The following is a 14600-nucleotide window of genomic DNA, read 5'->3' as shown; positions in this document are numbered from 1 at the left end:
GAGCCAAATTACGGGGTTAAAAATGACTTCAGAAAGATGAGAGCACCATTATCTTACTCTTACACAGAGATTGTTAGGTCTATTTGTAAAATCTGTCGACTTTAGCAATCTTTCTGCATTATGTGCCAATGGTGACGATTCAAAAATCAGGAAAGCGCACTTTTAAAGCGTTTTCGCCAAAGTTTGCAGGCCTGTAGCTCAAAAAATATTAAAGATATCTCAATGCCCTTTTAAATATTGGGTCTTAACAAACTTTACTTTGGACGTCTTCATTTTTAAGGCCCTATTTTGTTCGGTTCCAGAAATATTGGAAGTTCAATATGGCTACAGGAGTAATTAAATCATTAAATCGTACATATTTTCAGTGGTCAAAAACCAATGGGTCCTTTTGTCAGAACAACATGCACTGAACATAGGTCTGTCAGAGTATCATATATATTATTTTCCCAAGGTTTTCCTTCCTGTAACTCAAGAAGTATTAAAAATATTGCAATATGCTTTTAGATTCTAGTTGTTAATAAACCTTTCTTTTGAAGTCTGTATTTTCAAGGGACATCGTTCAGCTTGAGCCGGGGACCTCTGGTTGAGCTGACACAGAATGACACAAATGCATTTTTCATGAAAATTGTCACTGTTGTTAACTTCCTCATGGGTAAATAAATGCACAAAAAAAGATAAACAAATTATTAAGCTGTCATTTATTTATAACCTATTCATAAAGGTAATCTAATAACGTGGCCTAAGTTTAAATCCTAGAAAAAGACATACATTTTAAGACATCTTGTCCATACCAAAAATTGACATTTCTGTAGAACAGGGGTCACCAATCTCGGTCCTGGAGGGCCGCTGTCCTGCAGCGTTTAGCTCCAACCCCAATTAAACACACCTGAACCAGCTAATCAAGATCTCACTAGGCAAACTGACTTTCAAACAGGTGTGTTGGAGCTGGTTGGAGCTAAACTCTGCAGGACAGCGGCCCTCCAGGACCGAGATTGGTGACCACTGCTGTAGAATGACCGCAAAAGTTAACATGCCACAGACCCTCAAATGATCATCTCAATGCAATAATCCTTATTCTGAAATAGAAGACAGCCACTTTTTACATTTTCATGTATAAAATCCTAAATCCATGCTGTGAAAAATGAACTTCATAACTTTATATTACATTACCACGTTTATTTTTATTTACAAATGTGCTGTGTTTATTTATTTTTATTCTTTTAATTTTTATTATCCATTTATTTTAATCAACATTTTTTACATTCACTGTAAAACATTTCACGTTGGTTAAACTTATAAACGAAAGTTCACCTGCTGCCTTAAAAATGTGAGTTAACTCAACTTACAGATACTCTTTTTACAATTTATTAAACTAATGGTCATTTGTTGTTTCAACTTGATGCTCTGAGTTAAAACAACTTACTATGTTACATTATCAGTTCAAGAAAACTCAAATCAGCTCATAATAAATAAACTTGTAACTGGTCTGCTCAAAAATGTAAAAAATTTATTGAAATATTCAAAAATTCAAGTAATGTTGTACAAGCTTTAACATTGGTTTGAGAATACAAAGAAAACAGGTTTTAAAAATCCATTTAAGAACACAAGTGCTTAAACATCCATTTCATCAAAACATCAATTTCTCTAATAATATACAGAACTAGAAGAAAGGTAGATGAGTGATATAAAAGAGGTTTAGAAAATGTAAATGAAGGGGAAAGATTTTAAAGATTGTAAGTGTTCTCTATATAAACAAGTACATGTAGCTTTCTGACCTTTGAATGATTTGCACAATACATGGTCATTGACTGTGTTGAACAATACTCATGTAGTAAACTCTCACTAAGAGCAATAAGAACACAGATGTGAAATTGGTCTATTTCCAATGAATGCTTAAAGGTTTTTCCTTATAGTAAACACTTGACCAACATTCAGCATTTGAGATTCCAGATAAAGCAAAAAAAAAAAAAAAAGGAAAAAAAAAACTTTAATATTTTGTTATATTTGTACATTATATTATTGATGACATGTTTAGGCACGATATATAGTGTAGTACTTAGATTAACTGACAGTCAAAAAAGCATTTTAGCATAAATTATTACTAATTCTGGGATAAAATAATAATAATAAATATATTGTAATCGAAAGCTGTTTTACTTTTTTGTCTCCAATACGCATTAATCCACAAATGAATTAAGCTGTTAACTTGTTTAATGTGGCTGACACTCCCTCTGAGTTAAAACAAACCAATATCCCGGAGTAATTCATGCACTCAAACAGTACACTGACTGAACTGCTTTTGCGGTTTTTTTTTCTAAATTGTTTGAGTACACTGCTTGAAATGAATAGTTGCACACTATTTCTGCAGTGTGCTTTATGTTTACTGTTCACCATTACTGTTCATGTGCTACTTTCACATTCTGCGTCGTGTGTAGTAAGCAATACGCTAGCATTAGTCTACTATTGTATTTGAACACAGCCATATCCATAAATTTGGAGATACATTGATTTAAAAATCATCGCACCGCTCTTGTACTTTCCAGAGAATGTCTAATAGGAAGACGGGCTCTGTACTTTCGCTAAAGACGCAGTGTTGCCAAGTCCGCGGTTTTCCCGATTTTCTACTTTAACACTGTTTCCGCGGGTTAATCGACACATGATATATAGCTTTGTATAAAAATAACGTGCATTTTATCTCCGGAACACACTTTTTACTGTGGTACCCCACTCCAAAATCGATTTGGCCACTGATCGATAATAGCTATAGATCGGTGGATCGAAGTAGTTTTGTTTTGAAAACCTGGCAACCCTGAGCAGCGCCGTCCAATCAGCGCTCAGTATGAAGATGGCCGCGCTAGCAGTGGAGGAGACCCCTTCAGGGAGAGATGCTCTCGCCGAGGGTTTGCTGGATCTCCTGAGTCCCGCTGTACAGCAGCTCGACACACATGTGCACTCAGTCAGGTAGTGCATTCTGGGAAACATACGAGTGTTTTTTAGACCCGATAAATGTTTAATTCAAAACGATTAGTTCTGTGTGCTAATATGCTAATGCCTGTCAACATGACGGGTCTCGTGACTCTGGGATGCTGTAACGTTACCATTAAAACAAGTGCAGTTCATTTTGTTTATTTATTACATTCTCGCAGTATCGCACGATGTTTGAGATATGATTCATAGTCATGGATTTCTAAGCGTGCATGAGTATATACAGCTACATCATTTATATACTGTAAATGTATCTTCACAGAGAAAGCCAAGTGGAACTCAGGGAACACATTGATAATTTGGCATCTGGTAAGTTTTTATTTTTCTCATAACGGTAGGATTGAATTTCTTTTCAGTTTAGCAGATTGCACGTGCTGTGGCACCTGTGTCTCTAATTGCTCAGATATTTTGTGTGAAATTATTATAACATTCACAACTTCTAATATTATATTCAGTGTGTGAGCTATCACATGTAAAAATTAAACCTTTAATTGTAAAAAAAAATCTGACAGACACATGTATATTCTGTAAATATTTGTGACATGGAATATTTGTTGATGTCTGCTAAATTGGGAAATGACATGCCATAATAATAATATCGGAAACACAATCATATGTGTATGTGTGTATATGTGTACATTTATGTATATTATGTCTGTGACCCTGGACCACAAAACCAGTCTTAAGTGTCAGTTTATTTATTGAGATTTAGTTATCATTCCATTGATGTATGGCTTGTTAGGAGGACAGTATTTGTCTGAGATACAACTATTTGAAAATCTGTAATCTGAGGGTGCAAAAAAATCTAAATATTGAGAAAATCACCTTTGAATTTGTCCAAATTAATTCTTGGCAATGCATATTACTATTCAAAAATTAAGTTTTGATATATTTGCGGTAGGTAATCTTTACTTAATATCCTAAGAATTTTTGGCATAAAAGAAAAATCGATAATTTTGGTTATTGCTAAAAATATACCCCCGAGATATATATATATATATATATATATATATATATATATATATATATATATACACACACAAAACAAATTAATTGAATAGGGTCATGTCCTCTTTTCTTTTTCTGGCTAGGATTTATACGTTTCCAATTGTTTTGATACTTGCAAAAGGTAATGAATGAAGAGTAGTTTGACCAATAGCGTGCAGGCATTGTACATGATCGACCAATCACTGTGTGCGAGAAGGTGGGATCTATAGAGAACTGTCAAAGCATGAAAAATCAAACATATTGTCATCCTAGAAAGTGACGTGTTAGGACTAGAAATTCTTTTGTCATATAATATAAGAAGATAAAATGTGGCTGTATGTCTGTTTACAGTATTAGTATTTAATAATCCATCCACATTACAAAATGTATAATTTCTGCAGAATTCATGAATATTATGTGATCTCATGTGAGCCTTTCTTCTGCAGAGCTGTGTAGGATCAACGAACACCAGAAGGTGGCACTAGATTTAGATCCATATGTGAAAAAACTCCTTAATGCCAGACGAAGAGTGGTGCTTGTCAACAACATACTCCAGAATGCACAGGTAAGAGACTGAGACTTTGAATATAAAACATCAGTCTGCTTGCTCTCTTCCTCTTCTCCATCTTTATGTTGCAGGAGCGTTTGCGAAGGCTGAACCATAATGTTGCTAAAGAGACGGCACGCAGGAAGACCATGCTTGAGGCCTCTGGAGCATTTACTCCACGCTCTCCCAGCAAACCATGATATCCGAAATCGCACATTGTGGGAATGCACCATTACACTGTGCTCGATGCCAAGGGCCGACACTGTAGACCTGCAGAATCTTCCTCTTCTCATTAAAGGGCGCTGGGCTATGCAAAGCACTGCTAACAGAGCACTGCAGCATTAATGTCAGTTCACTGGAGAGTAGTCAGGGAGACAGCAGTGTAAATATGCACTCATCCCTTTCTTGAACATATGTTTTTTTTTTAAATAAAATATTTGTCTTTATGAATTTAACTGTTGCTGACAAATGCAATGCTTTGGATTTGCTAATAATTTGCAGATGTAGGGTTTGAATAATTGTTGTTTATCAGAACTATCAGTGAAAATATCAAGGCTACTCCTGCAAATATTCTACTGTCAGTCTTACCATATTTGTTCTTGGGTTTATACTCTGTACACATTTTTATCTAATTATTTTCTGTTGCAAATGTGCTTAATGTATTTAAAGGAATCATTCACCCAAAACTGAAAATGTACACATCCTCAGGCCGTCCAAGATGTGGATGAGTTTGTTTCTCCATCAGAACAACTACATCACTTGTTCACCAGTGGATGCTCTGCAGTGAATGGGTGCCGTCAGAATGAGAGTACAAACAGCTGATAAAAACATCACAATCATCCACATCACTCCAGTCCATCAGTTAACATCTTGTGAAGTGAAAACCTGTATGTTTGTATGAAACAATCCATCATTAAGACTTCGTAACTTTACGTATATGGTTGCTTCTGGCCAAACTACGAGTCCATTATAACACCATATTAATGTCCAATGCAAAAGTTATATCAAAATCCAGTTTTGGACTCTTTTCGCTTCTGAATGGTGCTTATTTATATTGTATGATGTTATGTTACATGTACATATTTCTCTCCTGATTCATACAAGAATAATCTTTCACTGGGGAAGGCAATATTATTTGTTTTAGCCAGAAGTAACAGTTTGAAGTTCATTACATCTTGATGTTTCTTACAGACTCACAACTTTTCACTTCACTAGATATTAACTGATGGACTGGAGTGGTGTGGATTATTGTGATGTTTTTATCAGCTGTTTGGACTCTTGATTCTGACGGCACCCATTCACTGCAGAGCGTCCACTGGTGAGCAAGTGATGTCTCATGTTTTTTGTCTTTAGAATGATGAGTAACTTGACAAAATTTTCATTTTTGTGTGCACTATCCATTTAAAAAAAACATTCAAAAATATTTTAATGTTAAAATATACATTTTTACACACACGCACACACACACACACACACATATATATATGTATATAGCCACTGAAGACTCCATTTAAGAGTGTTAGAATTACTTGATTATAAATCACAGATCAAGCCAATACAAGTGTGTAGATATAAATGGCAATTTTAGCGGGGAAATGAACTTCCCCAGCACCCAGGTATCCATGGCATGGCATTGCATTATTATTGAATCAGCAGTAAAATCATTGGCATGCACGTGTTTTATGTAAATAGTGTATGCTTTGTAAGAGGATAGGAGAAAGGGCTGATGAAGGCTAAAAGGGAGAGGGTTAGGACAAGATTTCAGGACAGGTGAAAGGTCAAGGGAAGGAATCTATCAAGGAGGAAGCTGAAATCATATGAGGGGCCTCCTAAAAGTTACTCTGCTGATGAGAGATTAAAGACAGATTGCTGAAAATCACTTGACTGCAACAAGTAAAATGAAAGAGTAAAAGCCTTTAGGAGTCTGCTCATGTTTGATGCTCACTGCATATGCAAACTTGGCTAAAAGATGTGCATGCTACTGTATGCTGTTCCTGTAAAATATATCTATTTGTATCCAAAAGTAGTGAGAAATCTGATCTTTTGTTTTTTATGCTTTGCTTGTTGTTTTATAAATCCCAGATTTTCGATGTGGACTTCTGGGCACCGTTGTACATATTAGTGCTTCATTAAAGCCGTCAGTGGGGTTTAAAAAGAAGAACTGCATAACAAATGACACACTATTCACTATGCACTTATACACCATCAGTGCGTCCCAAATCGTGTGCTTGTACACTATTCGGTGACGTTTTGTAGTATAAATAGTAGGGGTGTGAATCTTTGGCAAGGCAGCGATTCGATTCGATTACGATACATAGGTTTTCGATTCGATTCAAGAATGATTTTTGCAAATTTAGAACGATTCGATTCGATTCGATTATAACGATTCGATTCTGCATTCTTTAAGTGCATTCACGGGATTATTTAAATGCTTTTACTAAATTCTTTAAATGCTTAGTCAGGGGGCAAATTACAGTAGCATTTATGTTTAGAGCACCATAGGTTAGAAAAAAAAAATTTGTCCATTGTTAAATGCTAGTTTAATGATGCGACATGGCATACGTAAAAATGTATGTAAGCCAAGTTTTTAAAAAAGAGCTTATAGAGTATTATGTATAAGCTAACATTTTGTCACACCAGGGGCGTAGCCATAATTTCAGAAGTGACAGAAATGTCAAATACAATAATTTTATGTATGTAGCCTATATAATAATAATAATAATTATTATTATTATTATTATATATATTTTTTTACAAGGAATTATCTTTTTTAATTACTTTTAATTAGCTGTAATAAATCAAATACACTGCTGGACAATAATCAATCATTTGTAATTGATATTTTTTTCCTAACGGCAATTTTATGATTGTTTTATATACTAGGCTACATTTAATTAGCAATTATTTAAATTTTCTGCACAGAATAAGGTAGAAAATATACTTTATAGTTTCTGTACTGTAATAAATGTCAATTAGCACTGCATCATTCATAAATTGTTTGTGTTTTTTTTTTAGTTTCATCAGTTCATTCTGCTTTTATTCAGTTTAGCTGCAGATATAGCCTGGCACGTCTATGAGAGCGAGATCGCTTCTCTTTCAGTGTGAAAACGTCTTCATCTCTATTTAACTTTTCCTCTCCATCAGCGAATGATTCTGAGAGAAAACGCGCCAGATGTCTGTTTGCTAATGAAACAAACGCTACTTTCATGCATATTATCAGATAAATCTCGCGCTCTTATTTCAAGGTCGTTGTTAATGCTGTGGTTAATTTTAAAAGTTTCCTTAGTATATTCGGTTCATCCGCATTGTTTAAAAACATTTATCATTCAATGGATCTGTGCGTATGATTTAGACACTTACATTTCTGCTCCGTCCATGCAATAAACACAGCTGTCGACGGCTCCGGTAACTGAGGAGCGTCTCGCTGCAGCTTGCGGTGGACATCCAACCCCGCCCACATCCAAGTGTGACATCAGACGCCACGCCTATGCCATACGTAAAAATACGTCATCGGGTGATGCCAGGTGAACACCCATGTGTTGTGTGCATGTGCAAAAATGGGGGAAGTATGTTTTTTTTTTTTTTTTTTTTATTAACATTTTGTCAAGGTACAATTTTAAGACGTAAACAAAATTGAATCAATATGGCGGAAGTATATTGTTTCGGGGATCAAATTAAATAATGTTATCTTTCGTTTTACTAATACAGGTTAAATAACTTGCATTAAATAAATTTAAATAGTACAAATTAAACCTAGGCCACATCTCTAATGTATGGAAGTAAATTCATCCAAACAGCCGGTAAAACGCATGCATTGGTTGATTATACTTAGGTAAATTAATAAAATATTTATACCTTCCGCTGTTCGATTATGTAATGACAAATTCACATATTTTATGATCGATTGTAACTTACCTTAGACAATTTCAAAGTTAAGTAGACAATTTTGTTTAAGGCATTTTTATTTATCTAATTCTCTAAAAATATGTTTCACTTATAAGGTAGGAATGTTAGTGATCATATCACTATTTTAAGGATAAATATGGGTGTTATGCAATAACTGGAATCCTCCTCTCTCTTTTTTTTTAAATGGGTTTATTTTTCATATTTCTTTCATTTTAAATAAAAAAAATGTTCCTGAAATTGGCAAATTTATATACTTCATTTGGTTTTAAGTATTTGTATTTTCCTTTTAATTATATACAAGAACAATTAGGATCTACACACTAATATTTTTTATATGTGCATGGAAAAAAAAATGTATCACCTCGCAAAAAAGAGCAACTACATTTGCATGATAGGATTGACGGTTCTCTATATAGACTAAGCTACACATACATAGGCTTAAGTCATTGGTTGCTTTGATAGATTAACATGGCATTGACTTTTGGGCCTTTTTCCATCAACACAAATATATATAAAAATGTGTCCAAGTCCTACGGATGCATAAAGATCAATAAAAAGACATCCCTTGTTTAACTGGGTATTGTTATATTTATTTCACAAAACAATAATATTCAACAATGTAGAGTAAATAAATTATTATAAATTAAATAACTCCCAGAAACATGGTATTGACTTTCAGCCCCTGTTCATCAACACATTTTAATAAGAACGTTTCCATATCCTCGCGATTGTCAAAGACAAACACACAGGCATCCCTTGCTTTCTCAGTCTCTCTTTTCAGGTAGTCTTTGATTATATTAGACCGTTTTTCTTCGTCCATCTGAAGAAATTCAGGCTCTGTCACCTCTCCATGGAACAGCTGACAGTGGCTCTGAACCCAGCACCATGCTACACCAATGTCCCTTATGTTCCTCTTCGAACTTCCTCTTCAGTTCCTCTTCGATCTTCTGTGGAAAGTACAAAATAAACTGTGTTTGTGGGGTAAATCTAAAATTACTATAATTATTTTCACAAAAAAAAAAAAAAAAAAAAAAAAAGTTTTTACCTCATCACTGTCATCTTGACCCATCACAGTTTCCGTACTAGCTGGCTGTTTGGTGATGGTGGACTCCGACAACCTAAAGACAGACTCAAAGGTTAGGTAAATGGACCATTTGTAGAGCATCTTTTTAGTATTTCCAACCACTCAAAGCATTCAACACATTTCTAAACATTCAATATTGTGGCCTCTCCAAAGTTTTGCTACCGCTTAACATTCTAGGAGGAAACATTTAGTGTGTCTGGGTAGTTTGAATGCAGAAGAATCAATTTCATTTCATTAACCAGTTGTGTGTACATTGGATGTGACATGTTTTGCAAGAGCAAACTACACCACCACCTTCTGAGCTGCGGGATGTTATCCTAACAGATAAAACACAAAATAAAAAACTGAGAATGCATTTGAAAAAACTTCTGGAAAATATAAATAAATAAAAAAGGAAAACCTTCCAAAAGAAAATTTGAGATCATCACCTGGCTAAAGTCAAATGTCCAGTCCAGGGCTATATAGAGTGCATACTGAAACAGACAACAAATACCATTGAGAAAATTCAAATATTGAAACTAACTGACACAAATTTACTGTAACGTACAGATAACGCGACCGTATTCATCTAAATACTGCATGTAAACTAAACTAAACTTCTGCCATCACCATAAATGCTCAGAATCTGTAATTCACAGCTTACCATCAGCATGAACAGACCACAATCCAGTCCCTCTCTCTGGGTTGGAATATTCTATCAAATATTTAAATGTATAATTAATTTTTTTCTTATACAAAAAACTACAGAACAAGGACTGAAAAAAAAATGATTATTGCATTCTCGTACCTTGGTTTTAATGATCTTCCATGGGCCATTCATTTTAAGATGAAGTAACCTGTAGGATTGTAGAAAAAAAAATTAACAAAAGTGTAGTGTACACAGCAAGTTACAAAACACACATAGATAAATAACAACAATATTCTCATCACTTTAGTGGTTCCCAAGAAACTACAGTTCATCTTGTTGTTCTTTGAGATTCACATACATATTTAGATTATACAACATACATATACATGCATATATTATTTAAAAACACAAAAACCAATCATTATCTAAAGACATACTCTCACCATACCTCCATGGTCCACTGCATGACTTATGTGGTTCTCTAGGTGAAGTGTAAAAGAGAACTTCTCTTCAGTGGTGAAACTGCAGCAGGGACATTCAAACCCCCCCATCACGGCAGAACCGTTCTGGATCAGGTTTGGACTGCAGAGGTGTAGGATCCTGTAAAACATGATAAATATTATGTGTATATAGAAGGATACAAAGATTTGCCACGAACAGAGACATAGTAAGACATAGTGAATTGTGTGGTTGCTCAAACAAGTTACTGTGCAAGAGTTGTCAGTGTATATCATTAAATATATTCCATGTGTTTTGCGTGGGGCCAGGGGAGTACATGTATGTGAGAGAGGTGAAGTGTGTGTGTGTCTGTGTGTGTGTGTGAGTGAGAGAGAGATCAGTATTATGTGTCAGGGATATAAAAAAAAAACATGAAGGATGAATCAATGCACATACATTTTATCAGGATACAGTTAGGAGCAATATAGACATTATGAAAGTAAACACAGCAGTGTTGGTAGCCTTATAATGTGCCTGTGTGAAGTCAGCATCGTGTCTTTGTAACTTTACTAAAGCTCATAACAAAACAGTTATCGTTGTGCTATCGTTTCACTTCATGTCTAACAAAATATTCATTGATAATTTAATGTACATTTTACCATTTTAACTATTAACGTTAAGCAGAGACATACAGTGAGTGTGACAAACACTTTTGGCCTAAGAACCGAATTTTTCATTACTTACAGCCATGGCAGATAACTTCTTCCTCTTCTGGGCAACTGGCAAATACAGATAACAACAACTTCTTCTTCTTTCTGGCGATCGCAAAACAATATTTCCTTCTTTTACCGATTAAAAACATCACAAACTTCTTCACTTCAGTCTTCTTGACGCTTCTTCCTGTTTGAAATTTAATGAGAACGTGACGTAGACGGATATAGGCGCGGTTTATGATGGCACATCCGGGTGGGCAGGGTTGGATATGTGACGTCTTTGGATGTGGGTGTGGTTTCTGATGTCACGCTTGGATGTGGGCGGGGTATCTGACGTCACGCTTGGATGTGGGCGGGGTTGGATGTCCACCGCAGGCTGCAGCGAGCCCTACTTGCGAACACGTATTATTGCATTGTAAGAAATATAGGGATGAGAGGATGAGACTAAATCAAAAGATAAGTCAGGTAGGAAGAAAGTGGAATATTGAAGGTTTGTTAGGCACAACAGGAGATGGGGTAAAGGATGCACAGAAAGCAGTTGTACAATATTTGAAAAATATTGGAATATATAATAGGATTTAGGTAGTATATTTTTTTTTTTTTTTTTTTTTTTTTTTTTTTTTTTTTTTGATATAGTCATGATAATATCTTCTCATGTTACATACTCCTATACAGTAGGTGGCGGTATGCACCTTTATAGTCATGGTTGCAATCTGCCAAAAAACGAAAAGAAGAAGAAGAAGAAGAGCCCTACTTGCGGTAACTCCGTCGGTAAGATGCAGAGAGCCATTGACAAACTACAGAAAAGTAAAACTACTTCACGTTAGCATTACTGGCCACGAGTCCTATAGATCACACGTCAGCTGCGTCAGAGATGAACGGAGCGCGAGCGCAGCGGAATAGATACAGACGGTTGGTCTGGGAACGCCCCGTCACGTGATGTGAATTTAGCCCGTGGGGGAAAACATTGCCTTGGCGCCAATTGAAATACACGGGACAATCACGCCGAAGAGTTGCTTTGTCGTTTTCTGTACCTCCAATAAACGAACAAATTATGAATTGAAGTTCTACATCCTTCCTAATAAACATACAGAGCTGGAAAGGAGGACAAAATGGCTACAAGCAATACGTTTTTGAGGATGATCAAGGGAAGTTGTGGAATCCCAAGACTAAGCATGTGTATGTGTGCAGTCGGCATTTCATCACAGGCAGGCTATATTAACATCGTGTTCATTATTAACGTTATCAAAACTGTGTAAGGTTGTTTCAGAAAGTGGCATGCATATATAATTAGCCTTATCATTCTACCTGAAGCTAAACTATGTAATGTTAGCCTAGTGTCGAACATAAACCCACTTAAAAAAGCGTGTGGACACGTAACAACTTAGTTTTGTGTCAGAACTTTTACACTTTCATTCATAAATTCACCCCGTCTGTGTTTGCGAAGCGATTGAATCGCGGAATCCAGTCAAAAATAGAACTTGCTGTATAAAGCAGAACGTCACGGAATTTGGCTATTTTTGAATGAATACATCTATATTAGGGCTGTAAAATGAATCAAATATCGATATGGACTAGTGTATATGAATATTAAAGTTAAAAGAGACTACAATTGTTCTACGTGTCTCTGGGAATGAGTGCTCAATATGTGCATTTTTGTCATTCAAATACACACGATGTTCGCAGTGTTTTCCCCCACGCCGACTCTGCCCTCGCCACGCCCCCAGCTATGACTAGATGCCGACTGTATCTATCCTGTGACAGTCTCAGGCGGTAAACAGTGGAGCGCGTGAAGGACAGATAAGAGGCACGATTCACGAACACTGTTCAATGTCTCCATTAATTCGTGCGTGTAGTAATTTAATGTGTATACATATTTAAATAATTGAATCGCTATAGAAATCGCGATTCATTCGATTCTTAGCATTTTGAATCGATTGCTGTCCAAGATCGGTGATTCACGATTCAAAAATCATGTTTCAAGATCGATGCATATGAATCGACAGGGTTTGTAATCGATGCATCGAGAAAACGAGTGAATCGTTACACCCCTAATAAATAGTGTGTTCACAGTGAAAAATCAGAATGATGCACTTAAATAACCAAAGAATTAAGTGTGGAATTTTGGACACTTAATGCACTCAACTATCGCAGCTTTAATTAAGTAGCGAAGGGGGAGGTGATATAGGACTCTGATTAGGAATGACAAAATAACTTTATTAAATTCATACACTACATCTTTGACCACAATAGTGCATGTTTTATTTTTTGGTTATTTTGCTTTTTGGACCGGAAGAACGAAATTGCTAAAAATAAATTATTAATATTAAAAATATCCTTAATTGTAGACATAATGAGCGATATTATTGTTTTCAATGATGTGCAACATGCAAATATATGTTAATATCTCAAAAAATGTGCTTTAGGGTTTCATGACCCTTTTAAGTGCATCATCTTGGTATTTAAAGTGCACGTCTTCTAATTGAATTTTTTTTTATGTGAACACGTCACAGATTAGTGTGTAAGTTACGCGATTTGTAACGCACCAGTATTGTGCTAGTCTAAGAGTATTTTGTATTATTATTTTTATGCTTTATTAAGTAACAAGAAACACAATAATTAAATAAAAATGATAATACAGAATAAAAAAAAACACAGTAAAAACATACATATAAATTACAATAATAATAATAATAATAATAATAATAATACATTTAAAAATAATTACTAAAAAATAAAATAAATAAATAATAATAAAAAAACAATAAAGACAAAATACAAGGATGAATATCTATATACACAGGGGTATTGAAGTCAAATCCATATCTTTATCTACAAAATAAATACAACAATTCTTAAAATGGATAGAATTTCAAGACCTTTTTTTGCTTTGCTGCTCATTACATCCTCCAGTGATTTAAGATATCGACTAAGCTCAAATTTAAATTGTATATAACTAGGTGTATTTTTTGCCCATCGACATTTAATTAATATCAAAGTTACAACTGAAAATAAATTTAATACCGCCAATTGTGTTATTAGATTTAATATAATTCTGAATCCAGTTAATTTAAAAAATGGTGTTATAAACTTCAAACTCAATAGCATTTAAAGCACCTTAATGGAATAAATTGCCTAACAAACCTCAATTTGAGTAATGTGGGCTATTCTTTCAACTAAAATTTAACATTTTCTTATTAACCTGTGTTAATAAACCTGTGTTGTAGATTTCAATCATCGATGGAAACTGACAAGGGATGAATGGGGCGGGGAGAGCCGATAAGGGGCGGAGCATTCTCAGCGGCGCCACCT

At 35.0% G+C, this 14600-nt stretch overlaps 1 protein-coding gene across 1 annotated transcript; it reads left to right on the top strand.

Moving 5' to 3' along the window:
- Positions 1-2692: 2692 nt before the first annotated feature.
- LOC132144788 (SNARE-associated protein Snapin-like) lies at positions 2693-5415 on the top strand. The gene is made up of 4 exons (XM_059555359.1): positions 2693-2961; positions 3248-3294; positions 4419-4537; positions 4612-5415. The coding sequence occupies exons 1-4, from the start codon at positions 2840-2842 to the stop codon at positions 4717-4719; spliced, it is 396 nt and encodes a 131-aa protein (XP_059411342.1). The 5' UTR covers positions 2693-2839; the 3' UTR covers positions 4720-5415.
- The last annotated feature ends 9185 nt before the right edge of the window (positions 5416-14600 follow it).

Source organism: Carassius carassius, chromosome 8, assembly GCF_963082965.1.
Source record: "Carassius carassius chromosome 8, fCarCar2.1, whole genome shotgun sequence".
NCBI classification, from domain to species: Eukaryota; Metazoa; Chordata; class Actinopteri; order Cypriniformes; family Cyprinidae; genus Carassius; species Carassius carassius.
The sequence above is the reverse complement of the archived record's forward strand: the minus strand, read 5'-3'. Positions and strand labels throughout refer to the sequence as shown.

Excerpts from the sequence above, each read along its gene's own strand:
- LOC132144788 (XM_059555359.1), top strand. The coding sequence starts at position 2,840 with ATGAAGATGGCCGCGCTAGCAGTGGAGGAGACCCCTTCAGGGAGAGAT. Across the intron at positions 2,962-3,247 it reads ACACATGTGCACTCAGTCAG|AGAAAGCCAAGTGGAACTCA; the intron begins GTAGTGCATTCT and ends GTATCTTCACAG. Across the intron at positions 4,538-4,611 it reads ACATACTCCAGAATGCACAG|GAGCGTTTGCGAAGGCTGAA; the intron begins GTAAGAGACTGA and ends TTTATGTTGCAG.